At 48.3% G+C, this 26,439-nt stretch overlaps 1 protein-coding gene across 2 annotated transcripts in view; it reads right to left on the bottom strand.

Moving 5' to 3' along the window:
• Positions 1 to 585: 585 nt before the first annotated feature.
• GANAB (glucosidase II alpha subunit) overlaps positions 586 to 26,439 on the bottom strand; it is a 300,835-nt gene continuing 274,981 nt past the window's right edge. For both annotated transcript variants that reach the window (XM_086938196.1, XM_086938195.1), the window contains one exon: positions 586 to 4,395. In XM_086938196.1, coding sequence (XP_086794322.1) covers positions 4,286 to 4,395 — 110 coding nt within the window. In that variant the 3' untranslated portion in view covers positions 586 to 4,285. The remainder of the gene's footprint in view (positions 4,396 to 26,439) is intronic.

The raw sequence follows: 26,439 nt of genomic DNA on the forward strand, positions 1-26,439 counted from the left end.
ATTATCTGTCCTTGATATTTCTTACCTTGTAAGTGTCCTTAAACCATAATCAAACAGATTAAGTTGGCGTTCTGTCTTCGCTTTCCCAAAAAATGTCCTTTATGAACCAGCTTCTGTTTCCAGACCTGAGAGGGGAAAAAGAACCCGAAGATGGCCGCCATGCATAGGGGCTTAGAGAGCGCACATCTGACATCACAGGAGACAGGCATACCACCAAATGGTAGCCAACGACACCCACAAGTCTTATTTGACTTAAATACAACCATACCCCCAACCCACCACCATATGAGGATCATTTACTTTACATTTACGTTTGCAACCTATAAATTAACAAACACGTTCATAAATGTGTACAGGGATATGGTTTTGCCTACCACAACATAGCTGTGATGCCCAGCAAATTTCCAATACAGCACTGCTTATTCCAGAATTATACAAGTATTAATTTAAGTCCACTAATGCCAGCAAACCTTTTCTCCCCAGCCCATTAGCAGGCTTATAGACCCTGAATCGGCTTTCCACAACACACTTTATTGTCTTTGCCTAGCCCATGGGCTAACATCATAGCTCTTACACCAGGGGCAGTTTTGTTCTTCTTTATTTCTTTTATCAAAACATCTCTATCAAGTAAACATTCAATAAGACAACAAGAGGACATTAAGAAGATGGGTGCCCGTCTTCTTTTACCTTAAAATGGCTTCGAAGAAAATATACAGCTATCCAATCCCCCCACCTAATGGTCTTTGATGTGATCAGGGCACACATGTACTTGGGATTACAGAAGCTTACTGACGGGAAATACAAGAGCTCCATGATTAAGGCAGCCAAAGACTTGGGTCTTCCTTAAGATAGGCTGCACTGGGCAAAACTTTTCTGTAAGAGGTATACATGGTTTATGACCAGAGTAGAAGGCCATTCATAAACATGTAAGTCAGAAGTTCCCAGTAATGGAGAGAATCCCAAGCCTGAGGCACCCCATGATGCGGGAAGGCCTGACTATCTTCCACACTGAGGACATTCATTGGGCATAGAAGTAGTCAATTGCTTCACATGATAAGACACTGTTCAGGGCACGAGGTAATCCATAATTGAAAACAGCACTGGAGGGTCGCTTCCAAAGATTAAGACCTGCTTCGGCAGACTGTCTTCCATGCTAGAGAGAGTGGCCAGGGCGGAACTACTTCCTCAATGGAAAGGGACCCTTTGCAGAAAGTCTTGGATGACTGAGTCAGGGTGGGCAGGTTTTTTTTTATAGGGTCCAATAGGAATGTGTAGTAGTAAGCAACTCTGCACGATTTTCATGAAGTCTGTGACAACATGGAGGCTTGGGGGTCAGAGGGTTAATCACAGCTTTATCTGGCCTTCATATAGGTCAGCTCGGCACCTGTAGAGAGGCAAGTCTTGAATCATGCCTCTCTCCCTGGCAAATTGTCTACCAAGATGAAGAGCTGGAAACAGTAGAGCTCATGGAAACTTGGTATATATCAGCGACCAGAATATCACCCGCAAAAGGCCATTCTAGATACGCCTACATCAGTTTTCTAAATCTAAAAGGCCATGGTTGCTCCAGCTTTGCACTAAGAGGAAGAAAGCAGATTTCACATTTAGTGCTGATATTGATAAAAAAGACAATCCAGTAAAAGGAGGAAACCATTCTGGAGAAAGTTGGCAACAACAGATCAGACAAGCTCGGCCAGACCCTTTAAAACAGTAATACCACAGCTAGAGAAACTCAAACTTTGGCAGTCCTCTTTCCATGGCTGAATGAATAAGCATCAATCCATCAATATAGTTAGAAATGTCCCTATACTTGTATAGCTGATCTAGCTACAAGTCTAAAATAGAATTCTTTAGGCTCTTCAAAATTCTAGGACAGACAATTTATGGAAGGTCATAAAAACATTAGACACATGGTAAGGTTGACAACGCAGAGGACCCATGAGAATAAGATGCCTCCGTAGACCTGACATGGCAACTATTTGGGGACACTACAAGAGGTGGGGGAGCGCAAACCATAAAGTCCCCCTCCTAAACACATACCTCAGCCTACAGAATGAAAGGAAATTAATACCAGTAAATAATGCATAGTGCCAGCTCTTATGTGTGCGATGTGCAGGACTTGCATAATAATAATCACTGTAATAACTATAAAACAAATTTGTGATTTTAATTCATCCGAGAGAACCCCAACTTTGAAGACATGAAAAAAGATGAAGGCAGGAGAGGTACTGGGGTTGAGGGGGGAAATCAAGAGGTGAAGGTAATGCATTAAGAGCAAGCACTGAAATTCAAGGAAAAACAGAGAACACCGTAAAGGAGGTCTTACGGTCAGCTCAAAGTAGGTTAATTCAGAAAAGTTAAAGATCTCTGGAACATTTAAGTAATAGGTTACCAGTTACTGACTCACAACACACAGCGTTTATAAATCGATCATTACTTTCTTTTGCACAAAGGCAGCCATTGCTTCAAATGCAGGAAAGAGAATGTTTTGTAAACATGAAGAGCCCATTTTCTTTTTTTTTTTAAACTGGTTTCCTGAAGAGAAGTGTGGAAAAAGTCTGCAACCACATTATAGTCACAAGTTAAACTTGTATCAATTTAATCCCTTAAATCGCTACAGGAAAGTAGTACACTGGTGTTAAAGCTTCTGGTTGTCATTTCTTAGGGTAGTACACCTTTCCTATTACCAAAACCCTACTAGATGGGTCCTATACTGCGCATTCCAGGTAGCAAGAATTAGGATGCCCTTTTCTGACAATGCTCACGGAGGTTGTTCAGTGCAGGGAGAGCTATCAACAGGGCAGGGGTTTGCAAGGAGTATTTGTGCAAGTGAATTTATTGAGGAGGGCTTTCATTTGGAGCTTAGAGCAGGAGAAGCAGGGTGAAGGTAATAGGCAACTTCAGTTATTTACAGTGAATACAGAGATAGGAGATTCTGCAACAATGATTTCAGTTTCAATCTGAATAATGCCCTAATTTTCACCTCAAGGTTGAGAGATGTGTTCTAAAGTATGTTGATAACCCACGTATGAACATCGTGCTTTTTACCCATGGATTTTATCATGCAACCCTTTAGAAAGTGTCAAGAAGTATAGCTTTGTTGGACACTGAAATAGTGCAAAGGATAAACTAGGTGTCCACTGGAATAGCCTTATACTTCTATTCAGGACAAGATGTTCATAATCCAAGCGCTAGTGGACAGAAAAGCCAGTGGCAGACAAACGGGTGCAAAAAATCCAGTAGCATATACCTGCTGATGGATTGTTGGAATCAAACAAAGGGAGGGAAAAACCTATTGCAGAATTATTTGGTCCAGGATGACATTGTTCTTCTTTTAAGTGCTGAATATGCAGGTATTAAAGTGACATGTGAACCACCCCTGCAAACGTATCCTCCATCAAAATGAACAATAGATCAATAAGTCAGCCATTAACCCTCAAAAGTGAAAGATTCAGGGCTGAATTCCAAAGAAAACAAAAAAAGCATGATAAAAAGCTTGAACATACTTCTACACATTAAAGAAAGTAGAGGAGCCATTAAAAATCATCTCCCTTCATCCTGATGTACTACCAATAAGAATTAGCTGTCAAAAAGGACTAATTACAAGCTCTCCAATTTAGAAACAGCCAATGAAAGGGGTGGGGACAAAGGAGAGAGGTGAGACTTCAGTAATCAAACGCAAGAAACAGCAGTCTTAAAGAAGACAGGGATAAAGGAAAAGAAAATAAAGGGTCAAAAGCCAATGAAGCAAGGAGAGTACAAAGGAAAGAGGAAAGGGCCTAGCGGTCAAACAGTGAGCAAGAAGAGACGGACCTACCCATCACCAGTATAAACGGTCCAGAGTGGGTGAGGTCATGGAGGATAGGGCTGTGTGAAAGAAAAGCTAGGGTGAAAGAGCGGGCTCTCAAGCACTCAAAGCCAGTAAACCAGGGTTTCATAAGTACCCATATGAATATCTGCTGCTCCCTGCCTTTGACAGAAGCTTGTGAGTGCTGAGTTAGGGAGGGCTAAAAACTAGCAGCTATCATTAACCCTGCCCCTACCCTCTCCCACACCCATCCAACCCCTTTGACATAAAGCAGCAGTGCATGTAGATGGCACCTCCATTGCAAGGCCCGTTTTGCCAGTCTAACGAGACAAAGATCTAAAATGGGTCCATCTGGTTATCAGATTTCAATTGTTTGCCTTCCAAAATACCCCAACCCCGTTCATCTGGCATCTGAGGTGATCTAGCCATGCCCCCATCACACTGTAGTTGATGATGATGTGGGCAGCTTTCACTACATTATCGCAAGGTGATGCTCCAGTCTGAAGACACCTTCACTGCCGGCTTTCGGATGGTTAACACAGAGGTATCTGCATCATACTGGAAGTCCAGAGGTGTCTCCTCACCACCTGTGGAAGAAGAGGAGAGTAAATTAGCTGCAGAAAAAACAGACAGAAATAGCTCAGTGCGACAGGGAGAAAATGGTGTGAGCTTGGGAAGAAACCGACCACTCAAGAGTTCAAGATAGTTAAGGCTGCTGTCGAATGCATGGAAGAAAGTTTAATATGGTGAAGAAAAAAAGGAACAGGCCCAGAGAGAACACTGTTTTATGAAAATGTTCTCTAAGAAAAAGTTACTTACCTTCAGTTAAGTATTATCTAGTAGACACACAGTCTAGCCGCAGATTCCTTAACTTTTGAATTCTCCCCAGGCGCCAGACTGGATTCGGACATTTCAGCAGTACCTCTGCGCGACGGAGGACAGAGCCGTAAGGCTTTGTGATGAAGTTGACTCAGGTTGCGACGTCAGTGGGGCCAACTATAGTTTCCTCCGGTGTACAGACGTCAGTTTCTTCTGGGAAACATTCTGCGCCAGAATGCAGAGCCACTTCAGAAACTGGTTGTGGAAACAGTGTGCCAAAAACGATCAACATATATCTTTAAAAACAAAGAAAATGGAAATAAATGGTATGACCATACCCAGGCATGGGCCATAAAAAAGATCAAAAGGAAAGACCAAAAGGAAGGACGAAACAATCATAACCAAAGGCATGACAATACCAAGTCATAATAAAGGAATAAAGTCTAATGGACCATCATTAAACCACACAATTATGTGAAACCGTGATTACAGGAATACAAAACCAGTACTGAAAAGGGGTATAACCCTTACACTACAGATCGTTCACAGAGCGGGGAGGATTTGCAGGGCGTTAAGGAATCTGCGCTAGACCTTGTCTCTACCAGATAATATGTTACTAAAGGTACGTAACCTGTTCACCTAATACAGACATCTAGCGCTGGTTCCTTAACTTTTGAATTAAAGACCATATCAAACCAATCCTACAATAGTTCCCATAAAGAACTAGCTGGTCGGAATTAGCCACAGACCATACATACGTAGGAATTAGATGAAAAAGAGCATGGCTCCTTATGAAGACTGTGGCAATGACCACAGACAGTGCAAATAATAAACAACCAGTAGGACCGGAAAAAACAAACCCTCAAGGGAAACAGGATAAAACCCTGTTAGAAGACATTGGACAACAGTCAGACAATAGTATTCAATCACCAAAAGGTAAAAGAACCCTTGGACTAGAAGGGCCACAGGCAAAACGAATGTCGTGTAACCCACATTCTCTGTAACAGTGAAGAAAACTCTGAAGGAACCTAACCTAATAACTCCAGAAAAGAAGAGCTTCCAGCACCCATTCTCATTAAAATCAAAATGAATAACTCATTCATTACGAGGTCTGGAAAAAAAAAAAACAAGTATTAAGGTAGGTGAATAACAGTCCAACCTTGAAACAGGAACATATTTAAGAAAAATGACCATACGAAGGATCACATAACGTATAGTGCCCTTTGAAACGGAAAGCTAACAAATTGCAGATAATAATCTGTCATAGATCTGGACATAATTGTTCAATTTGTATATCACCAGATTTTTTTTAATATATATATATATATATATATATATATATATATATATATATATATATATATATATATATATATATATATATATATCTGAATCCAAACTTACAGAGAAGAGAGATGCACTCACATCTCATTAACTATTATTTCTTTTAATATATATAGCATAATCATACACAGCATGTGCAACGACATATGCAACACACTTATGTACCTTCTGTCGAAAAAACAGCCCTTAAGTACCATACAATATAGTATCAAGAGTGATATTGCAGACTCCACAAAACATTTTGAGAGGCTTAGCATGATGAGAATGCTGCCTTCTAAAAGTATCTTAACAGGATGGTAATACATAATGAAAAACGACATAAGAAAGATACCTTATTTTAAGCAAGCACCTATGACAACACTTGGCCTAAAAGGTCAACATGAATAAAATAAGCCACGTACCTGGAAACTATCCAAAAAAGGGTATGGAATAATTGTCCACAAGACAAATGAGCCAGAATAAAATCTGACCATCAGGCAGACAAGGGCCCATACAGGCATATTTTAGTTCTCCAAGAACCATGAATCACCTTATCATAATCTCACACTATGATCCCTTAAAAGACAGTGGTACAGAAAATAACAAATGCTTAATAGAGAAAAGGGACTGTCCCTAGGGAGACAGAGAACATGCATCCTCCAGACAGGAAATGTATGACTATCAGTAGCCAAAGAATATGGCAATATCAAAGATGTTCATAAAATGAAGAATCAAAATGCGAACATTCTCTTCTGATGAAATCTTCCAAACCATGTAAGGCTGTAAACAACCCTAAGGAAACTATTCCAACGCAACAGCTCAGGTAATCTCAGAAGCAGATCTCACAGGACAACCATGTTCCAAAATTGAACATAATAAACCACCTCCAGAAATGAAGAAATAAAGACTAAATATTCGAAAGAATACACATTAGACACCCTGAGCTTGCCAGATGCAACGCCTCCAGCAAAGAGGAGCAAACTTTCATGGAACAAATTCCTATGTGCATGCAAGTAACATCAACTCATATTAAAGCTGGTCTCCTGGAAAAAGTAGGTGCCTGAGAGATCTAGCACAGTCCACTGAGACCCCCGAATCAGGCTTGGCCCATGTTCCTAACAATATGTCAAACAGGGCCTCACTGTATGGAAGAACAGGCTCTTCGCCTGACTGTCTTTAGTACAGAACATCAATCAGAAGGTCAGTGGCTCCAAAACTGCAGCCACTCTCCACAACACATCTGCGAAGGAGGCACTTTCCTCAGTAGCGAGACTAGGAGGGGAAAGTAGCCCAGAGGCTGGAGAGGACTCCAGCCCACTAGCCTCATCACGAGCGGATATCCAACTCTCCTCCACTTGAGCTGGAATAATCTCAGAAATGGGCTTAAAAAGCCCAGACCCCCTTACATCACCCATTAAAGGTGACTCTCCGAAGTCTCACCTTGAGAAGGAAATGAAAATGCCACATTCCCCCCAGTTTGCTCTACTGAGACTGCACCCGACATCAAGGCGGCGATGCTTCGACGTTAATAGGAGGAAAGACCTTGATCGGTGCAGCAGACGTCAATGTTGGAGTTGGCTGATCGACAAAAGACGCCGAGGGAGGAGTCCCTGAAGGGCTGTACACTAGCTCCATAACAGAGCCGACCAGCACGGACCTAAAGACTCGAATAGCCCAATCGCCACGGTGGACGAATCCATCGGCGTGATTCCAATCACCTCGGCCCGTGGACGCTCCGGTGGAAGGTGGAGGGCCAAAGATGAGGTGTAGAGAGTTCTACTCCCTAATCTGGGTCATTGATGCCCTGGCTACGGAAAAGACGGGGAGATGCAAGGTGGAGTCACAAACTGCCTCCTCAATCTGCGAATGGGAGGAGCCATGGGAGATGGAATCTCCACGCAGCGAAGTCGAGGGATGTGGCAACTTCAAACGCCTGAGCTAACCCTTGAACGTTTCTGATGTACGATGTCCTGGAGAACAGCAACCCGAACGGACCTCTGCAGGAAACTAAGAATACTGAGGCCGCAATGTCTCAGAGGACCGCGACCGACGCGCCGCCAGCAACTTCATGTGGCGTTCCTCGAGTGCCTTCGGCTTCAGTCTCTGGCAGGAGCTGCAATCCTCTTTTAGGGTGGTCTGTCGAGTACAGGTTCCACAAGGCTTAAAGCCTGACAACATTGGAGAAAGGTGCACTGTTCCACCAACAAAAGCTGTCTAAATAGGGCAGGAAAAAACAGCCTGAGGAAACGCTTCTCCAGCTCTGCGTTGCAGCACAGAAAAGAAGAAAACTGACATCCGCGCGCCGGAGGGGGCTTATATGGCTCCACTGATGTCACAGTCTCAACGTCATCACAGAGCTGTACGGCGCCGTCCCCCGGGGTGCCGAGGGACTGCTGAAAAATATCCGGATCCAGTCTGACGCCTGGGGAGAATTTAAAGTTAAGGAATCTGCAGCTAGATATCTCAATCAGATGCAAATTTTAATGCCAGTAAATTCAAGGTAAACATTTATAAAACAAATGGGTAAAAGTGAGTCTACTCCAAAAATCAAATACAGAGTTTAACGGTCTGCTTTATCTAACTGCCTGCACATAAAAATGTTGGGGGAGTAAAAGGTGTAGGATATCTCACAGTACTACAGAAGAGAAAAAAGAGCATGAGTTAAGAAAAACACTGAAAGAATTACAATTCAGAAACAGGGGGTGGGGTAAAAATGCAGGGAAATGACTTCCCCTAGGTAAGGCATCAAGCCTGGGGCAAGTAAGTGAAGGGAGACCATGCTTATTAGGCGACCCACATCTATAAGTATTATAGTCTATAAGGGACCCTCTCTACAGTAACTCCATTAGGGATGCAATGACGCTCAAAGCGATGCCAGTGTGCACAGCCTCGTTAATGACCAAACCAGTAGGCTTTCTAGTATTACAGTGCTTTGGGCAGGCAGAGGCAAATCTTTGCGCCAGGGAAAAGTCTTGAGAAGGAAGCAATCAGGCAGGATGGGCTGCAGGGTGGTATTGGGCTAAGTCTGAGTTGCTCTTTCAGGTTCCCTTTGTTTATGAGAATCTGTCTGAGGAACCAAAAGTTTAGGAAGGAGAGCGGAATCACCTGATCCAATGGGGGTAAGAATTTAGCAAAGCAATTTTGTATCTTCAATAAAGACACAACAGTACAATTGTGGGATTAACAGTGTTTTGATGTATAAGTTACTTATCTTCGGTAATGCTCGTTCTGGTAGAGGCTCTAATTAACCGTAGATCCCCGCCTTTTGAATAATCCACAGGTGACATATTGGATCTGGAATCCATTGAACAGTACCTCTGCACATCAGTAGGTGGTACTGTGCTGCTTTGCACTGAGGCGGTTATGCTTCGTAAAGGACATGTGTGCCATTTATTACGCGCCACTCCTGTGCGCGGACTTCAATTGCTTTGGAGGCTGTCCGCACCTCCAAACAAGAGCAAATACAGAAAAAAAACTTTAACCATGTGCAGATTCCTAGACTTGGGATCTTAATAAAGGGCAGAGCTCAATTTAGAGAACAAGGTGGATGGGAAGAGTCGAGAGGAATCTGTGGTTAGAAAGAGTCTCTACCAGAAATAGCAGTTCGAGGCATATGAGCTGCAGATTGTACACTATGCATTAGATCATTACTGAACGTAAGTAACTTGTTCTTCTGAAATACATCTAATCACAGATTCCTCACCTTTTGAATAGATATCAGAGCAGCACCTATTAAAAGGCTGGTCAGTAAATTGGCTCAAACCAAGTTATGGAGGGCTGAGCAGGGAAAATGCCCTTCTCAGCAAACCTAGCAGTCCAGACGGAAGTGCTTCATGGACTTATGGAGCAATACCCAAAAAACTACCTGGCAAATATCCAGGACAGGAACTGTATGTACCAAAGGAGTAGTAGCAGCTCTGGCCCTGGTAGAAAGGGCTTGCAGACTTCCTAAGGCTGTTTTTGGTCAATGCGTAGCAGATCCTCATGCACAGTACGATCAAATGTTAAATGGTCCTCTTCTGCACAGCTTTGCCTTTTTTCATCCCAGTGAACCTTACAAAGAGCGGATAGTCCATCCGGTGTTATTTGGTACGATCCATGTAACTCTTTTGGGGTCCAAGTATTGGATTCTCTTCTCCTCAGAGAGGTAAACGTGGAGCATGAGACACCGGAAGGGTGATGGTTTGACCGATGCGGAATGGTTTCATAACTTTTGGTAAGGATGCTCGTCAACTTGATAGACCAGTAGCAACATTACTGGCAGATATAGAAAAGGCATTTGATCGGAGGGCTGGATGCATTTATTTAACTTGATTCAGAGACTCCACTTTGGACCTAAATTCATGACTCATGTAAGACTTCTATGCATCGACTTATCCACTCATGTCAGAGTCGGGACTGTGGTCTCTGAACGCATTCATATTCAGTGGGCACACATCAAGGATGTCCACTGTCCCTGTTATTTGCCATCGCTACAGAGCCCCTGGCTGAGTGGCTCCATAGCAACACACCGGTAAAGGGGATATCGGACAGGATTGCGCTCTACACAGATAATGCCCTAATCTCCAGCCCCTGATGCTTCGAATCCTCTAGTTTTTTGGCGAGGTGTTGGGCCTCTCCATCCGAGCTAAATCCTTTGTCTTCCCTGATCCTCCCACCAGCAAAATCTAGGATGGATTGCTCAACTACAAATAGTTAGACACAGTTTCAAATACCTGGGAGTACATATCAGCCATACCCCCTCTGTAGCATGGGAGGTGAACATCTAACCGCTCCTAGACACACTAAAAACAGACATAAAAGCATGGTCAGGTCTATTACAAAATTATCCCCATCTCCTGCCTCGCTTATTTTTTCAGATAGTACTCTCCACGTTTTGAAGCTTTTTATAGGACCAAGGCTCTCCCCTTATAGCCCTTACTAAATGTTTCAAGTTCACATATGAAGGGAGCATTGCCGCAGCCAATGTTGAGACGTCCTATCTAGCCTCCAATTAGATCATTAATGAATGGTGGTACGATAGATAGGGGGACACAGCTTACGCCTCGAGGAGCGGTACATCAAAGGTGGGAAACTGACTACTCTAGTTAAAACTGGCTGGAAATTTCCTGGCGCATCCCTGCGGATTTGCAGGGATGCGCCAGGAAACATAAATCTGCCCCCTTATTCTTAAGCTGCAGATCAGGTCAAACAGAAATAGTGAAATATTCTGGGATTAAAAAGTGACCTAAATTGCTTTTAGAAATGGTTATAAAGCCACCAACAATTTCAGATACAAAAAGCCTTAATTCATTAGTTTCATGTAAATAAAAATGTTGTTTAATAAATAGAGTAAAACATTATTTGCATAAAAAATATTTGGATAAAGAGAAATTTATGCAGCTTTTCCTTCAAAATGTAGGTCTTTTCTGCTGCTAGTGTGTTTTCTGGTGAGCAAAGTGTGTTTAAATGCAAAGTGTGTTTAAGGCTGCAGTACCACCTCCTGTCTCTGGGGACAGAGGGAGCAAAAATATAAACACACTTGATGAAACACAGGTCCCCACAAGGCAATTTTTTAGAAAGTTGTAAAAATTGACACAGATGTTCCTAAAGTCATTTTATATCATTTAGAAGACAGTGCCTTGTGGGGACCTGGGTTCAGGTCCCCACAGTGCAATCAAGTCCCCACAGCGTGAGTGTGTTATCACACCCAAGTCCCCACAAGGATAGTAACACAAACCCACAGAGCCACACACACACACACAGAGCCACACACTCACACACACAGAGCCACACACACACAGAGCCACACAGAGCCCCCCCCACACACACAGAGCCCCCCCCCCACACACACAGAGCCCCCCCCACACACACAGAGCCCCCCACACACACACAGCCCCCCCACACACACACAGCCCCCCCACACACACAGAGCCCCCCCCCACACACAGAGCCCCCCCCCACACACAGAGCCCCCCCCCACACACAGAGCCCCCCCCACACACACACAGAGCCCCCCCACACACACACAGAGCCCCCCCCACACACAGAGCCCCCACACACACACAGAGCCCCCCCCCACACACAGAGCCCCCCCCCCACACACAGAGCCCCCCCCACACACACAGAGAGCCACACACACACACACAGCCACACAGAGAGCCACACACACACACACAGAGCCACACACACACACAGAGAGCCACACACACACACAGAGAGCCACACACACACACACACACAGAGCCACACACACACACAGAGAGCCACACACACACACAGAGAGCCACACACACACACAGAGAGCCACACACACACACACACACACACACAGAGCCACACACACACACACACAGAGCCACACACACACACACACACAGAGAGCCACACACACACACAGAGAGCCACACACACACACACAGAGCCACACACACACACAGAGAGCCACACACACACACAGAGCCACACACACACACAGAGCCACACACACACAGAGCCACACACACACAGAGCCACACACACACACAGAGCCACACACACACAGAGCCACACACACACACACACAGAGCCACACAGAGAGCCACACACACACACACAGAGCCACACACACACACACAGAGCCACACACACAGAGCCACACACACAGAGCCACACACACACACAGAGCCACACAGAGAGCCACACACACACACACAGAGCCACACACACACACACAGAGAGCCACACACACAGAGAGCCACACACACACACAGAGAGCCACACACACACACAGAGAGCCACACACACACAGAGCCACACACACACAGAGCCACACACACACAGAGCCACACACACACAGAGCCACACACACACAAAGCCACACACACACACAGCCACACACACACAGCCACACAGAGAGCCACACACACACACACACACACAGAGAGCCACACACACACACACACACAGAGAGCCACACACACACACACACACACAGAGAGCCACACACACACACACACACACAGAGAGCCACACACACACACAGAGAGAGCCACACACACACACAGAGAGCCACACACACACACACACAGAGAGCCACACACACACACAGAGAGCCACACACACACACACACAGAGAGCCACACACACACAGAGCCACACACACACAGAGCCACACACACACAGAGCCACACACACACAAAGCCACACACACACAAAGCCACACACACACACACAGAGCCACACACACACACACAGAGCCACACACACACACAGAGCCACACACACACACAGAGCCACACACACACACAGAGCCACACACACACACAGAGCCACACACACACAGAGCCACACACACACAGAGCCACACACACACAGAGCCACACACACACAGAGCCACACACACACAGAGCCACACACACACAAAGCCACACACACACAAAGCCACACACACACACACAGAGCCACACACACACACACAGAGCCACACACACACACAGAGCCACACACACACAGAGCCACACACACACACAGAGCCACACACAGAGCCACACACACAGAGCCACACACACACACACACAGCCACACACACAGAGCCACACACACACACACAGCCACACACACACACACACACACAGAGCCACACACACACACAGAGCCACACACACAGAGCCACACACACACACACACACAGAGCCACACACACACACAGAGCCCCCCCACACACACAGAGCCCCCCCCCCCACAGAGCCCCCCCACACACACAGAGCCCCCCCCACACACAGAGCCCCCCCCACACACAGAGCCCCACACACACACAGAGCCCCCCCCCACACACACAGAGCCCCCCCCCACACACACAGAGCCCCCCCCCTCACACACACAGAGCCCCCCCCCCACACACACAGAGCCCCCCCACACACACACAGAGCCCCCCCCCACACACACAGAGCCACACACACACACACACAGAGCCACACACACACACACACACACACACACACACACACAGAGAGCCACACACACACACACACAGAGCCACACACACACACAGAGCCACACACACACACACAGAGCCACACACACACACACAGAGCCACACACACAGAGCCACACACACAGAGCCACACACACAGAGCCACACACACAGAGCCACACACACAGAGCCACACACACAGAGCCACACACACAGAGCCACACACACAGAGCCACACACACAGAGCCACACACACACACAGCCACACACACAGAGCCACACACACACAGAGCCACACACACACACACACAGAGCCACACACACACACACACAGAGCCACACACAGAGCCACACAGAGCCACACACACACAGAGCCACACACACAGAGCCACACACACAGAGCCACACACACAGAGCCACACACACACACACAGAGCCCCCCACACACACCACACACAGAGCCACACACACACACAGAGCCACACACACACACAGAGCCCCCCACACACACAGAGCCCCCCACACACACAGAGCCCCCCACACACACACAGAGCCCCCCCCCCCACACACACACAGAGCCCCCCCCCACACACACACAGAGCCCCCCCCCAACACACACAGAGCCCCCCCCACACACACAGAGCCACACACACACACAGAGAGCCACACACACACACAGAGAGCCACACACACACACACAGAGAGCCACACACACACACACAGAGAGCCACACACAGAGCCACACACAGAGCCACACACACACACAGAGCCACACACACACACAGAGCCACACACACAGAGCCACACACACACAGAGCCACACACACACACAGAGCCACACACACACACAGAGCCACACACACACACAGAGCCACACACACACACAGAGCCACACACACACACAGAGCCACACACACACACACAGAGCCACACACACAGAGCCACACACACACACAGAGCCACACACACACACAGAGCCACACACACACACAGAGCCACACACACACACAGAGCCACACACACACAGAGCCACACACACACACAGAGCCACACACACACACACACAGAGCCACACACGCACACAGAGCCACACACGCACACAGAGCCACACGCACACAGAGCCACACGCACACAAAGCCACACGCACACAGAGCCACACGCACACAGAGCCACACGCACACAGAGCCACACGCACACAGAGCCACACACGCACACAGAGCCACACACGCACACAGAGCCACACACACACAGAGCCACACACACACAGAGCCACACACACACAGAGCCACACACACACAGAGCCACACACACACAGAGCCACACACACACAGAGCCACACACACACAGAGCCACACACACACAGAGCCACACACACACAAAGCCACACACACACAAAGCCACACACACACAAAGCCACACACACACAGAGCCACACACACACAGAGCCACACACACACAGAGCTACACACACAGAGCCACACACACAGAGCCACACACACACACACAGAGCCACACACACACACAGAGCCACACACACACACAGAGCCACACACACACACAGAGCCACACACACAGAGCCACACACACACACACACACACACACACAGAGCCACACACACACACACACACAGAGCCACACACACACACGCACAGAGCCACACACACACACGCACAGAGCCACACACAGAGCCGCACACACAAACACAGGGACCAGGGTCAGCGGACTCGATAATTCTCTCGCCTCGGTGCCCACTCTGATCAGCGATCACACTCGGCAACTCTGGGCATTAGCTTGCCTCATCTTCACTAACGGCCCCACCAGACCGCCGGGGATGCCTGGTCTCACCCTGGAGATACCCATTAAGGGACCATCTCTCAGGGAAGCCAGGAAGGGTTTCGCAGCGGTCGAAGCGCCTTGGGACCCTCCGGGTAAGTAGTGCGCTATATAAATGCCTATACATTACATTACACAAGAGCCACACACATATTCTTACCCAAAATAGTATACAAATGGGTTTACCATGGACATTTAGCAATACTACTAGTGCCTTAAATGTTTAATCTCTATAGTCCAGAACCCCCGAGTTTATGAAGGAAACAAGCGTCAACAGCCCCTTCCAATCTCACCTCAATTAGGAACAAAGGTTGAGAGCACAACACAAGTCGGAGACCACCCTACTTCTGTCACTGAGATCACCTAGTTTTGCAAGAGAACATCAAGCCCACACCGCCGGTAGCAACTCACACTCACTGAATCACAGTGGAGGCCATGCAACACGTGCTAATCAAAGCTTTACACTCATTCAATTTGTAACGGCACAGTGTGCGATTTGTGCATACAATTGCTGCCTCATAAGAGAACTCTGGTTAAAAATTCAGACCTCCCTTTACCCTATTTTTGTATTAATCTATCCTTGCAGATATGGGAAATGATTCATTGAAATAAACCCACCTAATGTAAAACGTCCCTCCTGGAATGCACACTTTTTTGTCTTGGACTTAGAGAACATTACACCCTATCAATGTCTTGTTGAATTCACAAAAGTATACCCAAAAGACCTCACTCATGCAACAATGACAACGAAATAATATTGCCCAGTAATCATTTAATATGACGGGTCATCTCTGCAAGTCTTAACGCCAGGAACGGTTCAATTATCTAGTTTCACTAATTCCACAGTCAAGTGTGACATTATTGGCAAGCACAGTACATAAACTCTAGTCAAGAATCAAACTCATTCTTTTCTCCTGTTTAAACAGGAACAGAAAAAACGAAAACAAATCTGGTGCAGCCGCAGACTATAGGCGAGATGGAGCAACCATCACAAACCCACAGTTAAGATGAATTATATTTCATAACTAAACCTTACAAAACAGTCAACAGCAAAACAATACACGCAGGCCTTCTCAATTGAGAAAATATCCAATCAATCCAGATCCTTAATTAAAATAATGCAGTCCATTAGTAATCAGTCTTATACCACATAATGCAACACCAGCCTCCCAAGTACTATGCACATGCTTTAACAGCCATTTCGTGGATAACGTTTGCCCAATTATAACCTAAAGTGAAACTATAATATTGTTTTTTCTTTAGCAGACATGCTCTTTAGTAACTCTTATTTCTTCACTATACCCACTACTGCTGGTTCACCACCTCTCCTTAAAACCTATTGATTACCAAATTCCTTTGAATGACTTTCCAATTTCAAACCAAAAATATCTACTTTAGATGCTTGCGTTCTCAAAAATATACTTATCAGCTCGCGATTAGCAGTCTTCAAAAGAGATCTAGTAGTACCTTTACTAAAGAAACCATGCTAGGACACCAAGTAATTAATGCTGTCACCAACTCACCAGTTCGACCCAGACTGAAAAAGATGGTAATAATAAGACAACTTCAAAACTTTATGATCAATATCACTGGCTTTACCATCTCTCCTATTAGCAAAGATCCCAGCAGCTATCGTTCGTTCTATCTTCTGTCTTCCCCGCCTTCAAAGATCATAGAAAAAATCATGAACATCCGGCTGATGGAACGCATTCAATCCAATAATCACCTAGACACCACCCAGTTTGGTTTCCTCAGTGGATGCAGCACAGAAACTGCTTTGTTCAAGGCTACCGCAGAGATCAGGCAGGTGCGCAGACCTTCTCCTGCTTTACCTCCCAGCAACTTTTGATACTGTAAATCCTCGTCTGCTGCTGGAAAGTCTGATGAAATCAATATCACTGGTCAGGCCTGGAATTTACTAGAATCTTTCCTATCGGACAGACAGCAGCCTGTCCGGCTGGATGAACTTGCCCGTCATCCTTCCTCTTTCCCATGCGGGGTCCCTCAAGGGTCCTCGCTCAGCCCAACTTTATTTAATATTTGCATTACATCTTTAGCCGGTATAATTAAGAGTTTGGGCTTTTCCTGGACTACGCAGATGACACCCAAATAGTCATCTCACTGGCCAAGGATGACACATGCTTGTAGGAGGCTGGCTCTGTATACACTATAACAGTGTGCACAGAGTCCAGTGGAACCCCAAAGGTAGGCAGAGGTAAAAGTAGATCACACCTCACTCTCTATGTGTGGTAGTGAGTGCGAACAGTAAGGCTTTATCAGAGGGTAGTGTTAAATATGTATTATGCACACTCAGGCAATAAATGAGGTCACACACTCAAAGACTGAACTCTGACCAATTTGTTTGCATACAAATATTATTTAGTTGTATTTTATTTCTTAGAACCAAGTCAGGCCTGGTAGAGGTAAGTGTAGTACGAGTTACTTACCTTCGGTAACTATGTATCTGGTAGAGACGATTCTAGCCGCAGATTCCTTCATGTGAATCATCCCCAGGCATGAGACTGGATACGGAATTTTTTTTGCCACAGCATCCCTGTGCGCCGTGGACGGGACGACATCAAGCGACTCCGCCCAGGCATCGTCCGCGCACGTGACGTCAGCGAGGTTACATAAGACTCGCCCCAGCGCGCCTACGTCAGTTTTCTTCGGAGAACTTTTCCCCACCACAACGCGGAACCACCAGATAAACTGTGGAAGCATGGGAACAGTGGGCGAAAAGCAGAAAATGTGGAAAGAAAAGGTGACTAACAACACCACACACAGTAGTATCACACCGCAGAACCCAAGGCAGGGAAAGAAGAAGTGAGCAGAGCCCTGCACAACCACCCTTCCAGCACATAGGACAGCCTACCACCACTGTGCCCCGGAGGCAAGGAACATGCATAAGGATATGGTACATGTAAAAAACCCACCTCCCCCATCCTGAGCAAGGAAGGGGGCCAGTCCTAACACAGACAAGGAACAACAAACCTCCAAGCCACCCCAACATAAAGGGCAACCACCCACAAGGGACAAGGGCAATACATGGCCAGAGGGCCCTTAATCAGAGGATGGCAATGGAAGGAAGGGAGGGGAGGGAGGACAAGGATAGAAAGCAACCCCCCCAAACCTGGAGTAGCCAGAGCAGCAGGGCACCGAAACACCGGGACCCCATCCTCCAAAGGAGGAATGAACCGACCCCAGACGGAGCCAGCCGTAAAGAACAGACCCCTACCGGAAGTGAGTACCAAAAACCAACCCAAGGGTCCTCGCAGACTAGGGGAGGATGGGCGGGCTGTGAAGGAATCTGCGCCTAGATTCGTCTCTACCAGATACATCGTTACCGAAGGTAAGTAACTCGTACATCTGATAGAGACTATTAGCTGAAGATTCCTTCATGTAGAATAGATACCCTAGCAATACCTCCTGGGAAGGAGGGACAGCGAAAGGACCCCAACAGCTAATACACAGCAGAGGGCCCCACAGGGAACCAGATCTGTGGACCAGGTAGAACCTAGTCCCTGCCAGGCGAGGAGAACCCTCCAAGCAGATCCCCACCGACCCCAAAAGGATGTAGGAGGGAGAAGAAAGCTGAAGAGGAACCAAGGGCAAGGTCTGAGTGGCCGAAGCACCCCACTGCCCCACAAGGCAACAAAGTTCCCGCCCAATGCCAAGACAGGAAGGGAGGAAGAAGCAGAAGAAGCCTAGAAGACCCTAGGAAACGACGGAAAAGAAGGCGAACCCACTCCAGGAGGAGAACAACTTGCCAGCCAGAACAGGGCTGGCAGTCAAAAGTCGCCAAACACAAGAAGAACAGCCCGAGGCCCCAGGAAGGCCGAGTAGGCGGCGTCTGGCAAGGGAGAACATAGGGTCATCCCAGACCTCAGGGTAGGAGCAGGGAGAAGAGGAGCTGCCCGGGCACACCACTACGAGTGGCAGCACACACGACCTCAAGGAGCAAAGCAACCCACACAACCGCCATGGAGAACAGACACCCGAAGGCACCAGAACCCTCCAGCAGAGCGCAAGCCATATGACAGCTACCACTACCCCAACTAGGGTACGATAAGTCCCAAAATATGGGAGCCCTCTTTGGAAGAACGTCCCCAGCAGAGGAAAAACAAAAGAGCCACAGGGAACAAAACACCCCCGCGAAAGGCTTGACAAGCAGTCCAAGCAAGCAGAAGGCCTAATCTCAGGGCCAAATCTGCACAACAATTCCAACACACATGATCAACAAAGGGGCCGTCCAGCAGCCAACAATGCCAAAGTCCCAAAGCAGGGCGAAATGCTCAGAAACGCACTCTACAGCCAGAACAAGTGGCCTAAGAAAGCCCAGAATCAACCCAACTCAGGAGTCACTGAGGAGGGGACGGAGGAGGAGAGTAAGGCGGAGGAGGAGGACGCACCCTACCAAGAGCCTCTGGACGGCAGAGTTGGCCGTGGCATGGAACAACAGGCTGCCATCAAAGAAAAGGTCGATGAGTCGCTCCTGAATATTCTCAGGGAATACTCCAGCCCAAAGCCAAGCATGGCGACGGAGAGCGACCGAGGAAGCCATGCCCGGGCCAGCACCTGAGATGTCCAGAGCGGAGCAGCGAATAAACGCCGCAAGCTCCCGGCCATCCAACGCATGATGCCTTAAATCCACCTGACCACCCTCCTGGGACGCTGCGGATTCGAGAGACTCAGCAGAGTCCCACAAACAGGAGGAGGCATGAGCCAGGACGCACAAGGTGTTCAGGGCCCGCTGGTCAAGGCGAACATGTTGCGCCCCCAAGAGTCCAGCCAGTTGGCCTCTCGGGAAGGTGGGGTCAACAGCGGTGGCAGGGAGGGAAAAGCAGTTCGCAAAAGAGGACTGGAGGCAGAGGGGTGGAGGGAAAGGCACGCCAGGTCATGCGGCGCCGGGAGGCGTCAGTGCAGGAGATGCTGAGACACCGGGGGTCCCCTGAGGCAGGACGAATGGGAGCCCCCGTCAAGGAAGAAAGGAGGGAACCTTCAAAGGGAAGCAAGATTTCCCTCCCACCAGAGCCTTGGTGGAGGACCTCCAATAGATGGTCCGCCGGAAAGTGAGCCAGCGTGTCACCCATACGCAGGATGCCCACAGCCGCGCACACCGCGTGAACGAAGGCCGCATCCGCCTCCGTAGGGCCCCGCGGTGGGGAAAGCAGCTCCTCCGTGGGCGATGGCTGCAAACTAAGGCGGCGGTCCCGAGGCCAAGCGGGATGGGCAATGGCCAAACTTGGAAGTCAGAAGGAGCCGAAGAATGAGGTACCTCCCGCTCTTCCGACTAACACCTATGCCTCAGGAAAGGCAGGGAGCCGCCCTTAGACACCGGTGAAAAAGACACCACACGGCGATCAGTCTCCGGGGAGGGCAATGCCAATATACAGGCTGCCTCCGGAGAAGAAAGAGCTTCCAAAGACGAATCCGCAGTAAGACTCCTGCACGGAGCCGTAGAGTCCGCCGCCCGAGGCAGGGTGTCGACACCATCGGGGGTCACCGGACAAGGGTCCTCCAAGTCACCCCGCACCGGAGATCGGAGTGGAGACCGGAGTGGAGCTCGGGTCGGCCCGACCCGACCCCCGCTGAGGTAGCCACCTGTGTGGGGGAACAAGACGGGCCTGGGGAGTGACACTTAGCCCTCCGCCAGCCACAGCCCAGAATGAGGCGGAGATCGCTCGGCAACCCGCATGGCAGTGCCAGGGAAGATCCAACCTCCGACTCGCCCTCTATCAAGGCAGCCGCCTGTATGGAGGTATGAGAGGGGCCAGGAGAGGGACGAGGGGTCCCCACCCGGCCTCGACCTGCAGCGGGTCGAGGAGGGTCCACCAACCCCTGTGGCTCTGCACGGTCCGACCGCCGCTGGCGCTGTAGCGGCGTCCCCTCAGCCTTAGACAGGAACACCTTGTCAAAGGACCAAGAGGGGCTCGGGATGCAACCCGAGCCCCAGCGACCTCCCACAACACCACAGGGACTCCCGCAGGAGTTTGCGACTAGGCAGAGATGCCGTGGCCTGAAGGAGGTGCCCCAGAGGAGCCGCACCCCAACACCACCACATCCTCCAAGCCTGGATCCGAACCAGTCGAAGCCAGGGCCAGAGCCACCGGCGGCGCCGCGGAGGGCCCTGGGCAAGGCGAGGGGTCCGCCGACGCCTCAGGAGGGGAAGGGGGCGGCGACGCCAGCGAGGCCTGCAAAGCCACCGCGTATGTCTCCATTTGTACTCTCGACGCCCCAACACCGGGAAACGGTGGATAGGACGACACGCGGGGCCGCATCACCCGCGGAAAGTCCATGCCCCCGGCAGGCCGGAAACCAGCCCCCGGGGACAAACTGCGACACTTACCCACCGGGGATCGATGCTCACGTGACATCGGAAAAGGTCGAGGACGACTACCATGGCCGAACCTGAAGCCGTCCGCCGAAGCAGATTGAGGGGAGGACTTCGACCTGTAGAGGCGCACCGAGATAAGTTTCATGCGGTGCTCCCGCCGCGACTTTGGCTACAACTGTTGACAGGCCTCCCAGTCGGTGGTGCCGTGATCCTCCCTCAGACACCACACACAAATGAGGTGCGGGTCAGTCGCCAACATAAAACGCCCACAAAATGTACAAGTTTTGAAGCCCGAAGGCATTCGCACACTGTTCCACCAAAGAAATGGAGAAAAAGTGGGCCCGAAACAGGCCCGAAGCAAGTACCGGATCCGCGTTGCATGCGTAAAAGGAAAAATTGACATAGGCGCGATAGGAGGGGTCTTATGTGACCTCACTGACGTCCCGAGCGCGGACGACACCTGGAGTGGAGTCACGTGATGTCGACCCGGCATGCAAGGATGCTGTGGCAACAAAAGTTTCCGGATCCAGTCTCACACCTGGGGATGATTCTACGTGAAGGAATCTGAAGCTAGTAGTCTCTATCCGATATAATATGTTGCAAGAATAATGCAGGTAAATATAGTTTGAATGCAGTTTTATTCAACTAGATTGATTACAGGCAAGTCACTTGTTCGTAAAACAATTGGAATACATTTTTAGTTACTTTTTAGATTACTTTGTACGCTACTTTTCAGATCACTTTTTAAGTTACTAGTTCTACTACCTACATACCTAGATTTCTTAGATAAAACGTAACTAGGTATGTTTTTATACATATGCAGTTTCATACAAACCAACTTCACACTTAAAACAATTTTCACAAGAAAGCAGTCAATGCAGTCCTTTGGGAGAAAACCAGGTTATCAGTTTAACGGTAAGTACTTAGGTTTGAGAGTTGGTGTTCTGGGGTTAGAACAAGGGATCCCCAGGGTCAAGGATGCACTTCCAAAGCACCCTCGGGTGCACTAGGGCGGCTGGGTGCAGAGTGCTGAGACCTAATGTTATCCAATGGGGATAGGGAGCCTCCAGTTGGTGGCTGCTCATGAGCAGGCCAAAAGGTTTTGGGAGCTTAGGCTCAGGGCGAAGAGGGATCGGATTTCGCACAAAAGGTGAACCCACAGCGGCACAGGGGTGGCCAGGTGCAGGTTGCTGGTTTGGCGTCGGTGCCATGTTAATTACAATGGGAATTCTCCGGTTTCAACAAACACTGCAGGCTCTGGGACAAAGATCTTCATTAGGCGACCACAGGTTGGAGAGTTAAGTTGGGATGCCTGGGGATGCTGGGACACCATTGATTGGGCCACCCAAGGCTGTGGGACATCGTGTGCAGGCATGTCTTTAGGCGTCAGGTTTTTCTTACCGGCTCTGGTCGGGGGGGGGGGGGGGGGGGGGGGGGAGATGGGAGGGGGGGGGGGGAGTGGGATCCTCCAGAAAGGGGCTGCAGGCGTCGATTGAAGATTTGAAGCAGGTCAGAGATCACCAGATCTCAGGTCAGGTTCACCGGGGAGACCTCCTTGTGGTGTTGGGCCACTCGAACTCGGGCCGTAGGAGTCGGTGGAGGAAGCTGGGTTTCTGTTGCAGTAAACCCCCCCCCACACTTTTTGCCAGACTATTGATGCACTTTGACTTGATGTGCCCTGAGTCCCTGCCAATCAGGTTCCCAGGGCCAGTGTTCTTTCCCAAAACTGTACCTTGTAGCCCCAATTGGCACTTCTCTGGCTACATGTCAGTCCCTTGTAAAAGGTACCATGGGTATTAAGGGCACTGTGGCCAGGGAAGGCCTTTAAGGGCTGCAGCACTTATTGTGCCACCCTTAGAGGCCCTGTGTGTATGTGTATATATGTATGTATACAATTGCAGGCTGTGTGTTCTGGTGCAGAACAAAGTGAAGAGTCGACATGGCACATCATTTGCTCCCCTCCTATGTCGCTATGTATCAGTTACTAGCCCATTCTTTGCCGACCCCTAGGATTTATAACTGGCCTTGTTATGTGATCCCTATTTGTTTTATACTCCCATTTGACTCATGCACTGAACTGTTACCTTCCTTTCCTGGAAATTGTAAAATAAATATACCTGTGTGCCATGCCTGCAACCCACTGCCCTGGCATAGGTCAGCCGCTGCTCTATCGGGGTGCACTATACCAGTGGGGAGGGTACAGATGCATGATCCCTGTAGCCCCCAAGAACCCAGAGGACCTGCCCTGCCTTTCCCAACCAGACAGTCTCCCGTGAGCACCGGATTTGCTCACCAACAGCCAAATCCGTCAGTCTGCAACCGACTCCCACAGCTTGAGTTAGAGTGGCCCAACACCACAAGGAGGTATCCCCGGCGATCCTGGCCTGGGATCTGGTGATCCCTGACCTACCAAGAGTCTCCCAATGACGCCTGCAGCCCCTTTCTGGATGATCCCCCCAGACCGGAGCCGATAAGTAGATTATGACGCCAAAAGGGACCCCTGCACCTGATGCCCCATGGCCTTGGGTGGTTCACCAATGGCATCCCAACATACCTCTCCAACCAGGGGTCGCCTCCAGTGGATCTTCGTGGATGAGCCTGCAGTGTTTGTTCAAACCGGACAATCCTCACTGAAAGTAACAGGGCACCTGACGCCAAAACAGCAACCTGCACCCAAACGCCCTAGTGCCACTGGGTGCACTTTCAGTGCTTACTTGAACTCCCTTTTGCCCTGAGCTTAAGTCCAGGAGCTTTGCTCCCTCAACCTTGTGGCCTGCACGTGAGCAGCCACCAACCGGAGGCCCCCTATTCCCCACTGGATATCACTGGGCCTCAGCACTCTTCACCCGGCCGCCCTAATGCCGCTAAGGGTGATTTGAGAGTGTATCCTTGGCCCTGGGGGAACTCTGATTCTAACCTTATAAAACCAACTCCCTAAACTGAGTACTTACTGTTCAACTCATAACTCAATTTCCCTTCCATAGGATTGCCTTGACTGCTTTTCTGTGAAAAATATTTGAAGTGTGGAGTTGGAAAAGTACCAAGTAATCTGAAAAGTAATTCCCATTGTTTTATGAACAAGTGATTTACCTGTAACCAATCCAATTGCATTAAACTGCATCCAAACTGTATTTAACTGTATTTTTCTTGCAAAGTACTATTACACTTACCTGTACCAGGCCTGGTTTGGTTCTAGAACAAAATACAACTAAATAATATTTTTGGACAAAACAAATTGGTCAGAGTTCAGTCTCCGAGTGTGTGACATCATTTGTACAATAAATGCTTAACACTGACCTCTGATAAAGCCTTACTGCTTGCCCACATTACCACAAAGAGAGTAATGTATCATCTACTTTAGCCTCTGCATCCCTTTGGGAATTCACTAGACTGTGCATACTAAACCTTACTTTGATATAGAATATGCAGAGCCAACCTCCTACAACTCCCAGTCAAAATCACATCAAATACTGGCAAAAAGTGAAGGGGACAATGTGAAAAAGGGGCCCTTTCCTACAGGAGTCTAGAACAGACATGTCTGTTCAGTATCACTGGAGCTTTACTTGAATGAAGGATGAGTGATTGCATTGCTCAAAGGGCCCATCCACAGATTGGTCTTGTGACCTCAGGGAGCCAGTGACAAGGTTGGAGCACTGGTGTGATGTGCTTTGCTAGGCGAAGGTTTGGTAAACAGTGCCCTCTTGGTGAATGTAGAAAAAACTTTAGCTATGGTTTATACAAAGTATGCAGCAGTGGACTAGATTAAAATGCACAGTAAATTTACAAACCTTTGCCGAACGATGGAACACTTCCTGATTATCACCAAGACATAAACCACATGACAGAATGCATTTAAAATATCACATATGCACTATTTCTTGAACTAAGGAAATATAAATCTAGTTGGTCAAGATCTACCACACTGTGGACTAGTGCCTACAAATTCCTTGCTATTAGACTATTCCTTGAAAAATGTTGTGAAGTTCAGGCTTTATAGAAATGCTAAATAGCTTAGACATGTTTCTGTCCCACCTAAAGATCACTGCAAGATATTCAAAAGCTTTTAACTAGCACCCCACCTAGAGAAGAAGAGTGGTGAATAGAAGCAAAATGGTACACATCTGCTGAACAAAGACCCACACTCGAAGTTGTGTCTCCATCATGTGAATCGTTTGGCCTAGTCCATGCTCAAATCATAAAACCCATGACTTCACCTTTAAACAACACATCTAACACCGTTACCTATAGGGATTTGCTTTATAACTGATCAGGAAATACCTCTACAAAAAATAGACCCATCAACAGCTGCAAACTTGTCTCCCCGTCGGAGGAGCTACGACACCAACCAAGATGGCCGCATAGTCTCCCGGCTCCGCTGACCTCCGTCC

This window comes from Lissotriton vulgaris, chromosome 9, assembly GCF_964263255.1.
Source record: "Lissotriton vulgaris chromosome 9, aLisVul1.2, whole genome shotgun sequence".
NCBI lineage: Eukaryota > Metazoa > Chordata > Amphibia > Caudata > Salamandridae > Lissotriton > Lissotriton vulgaris.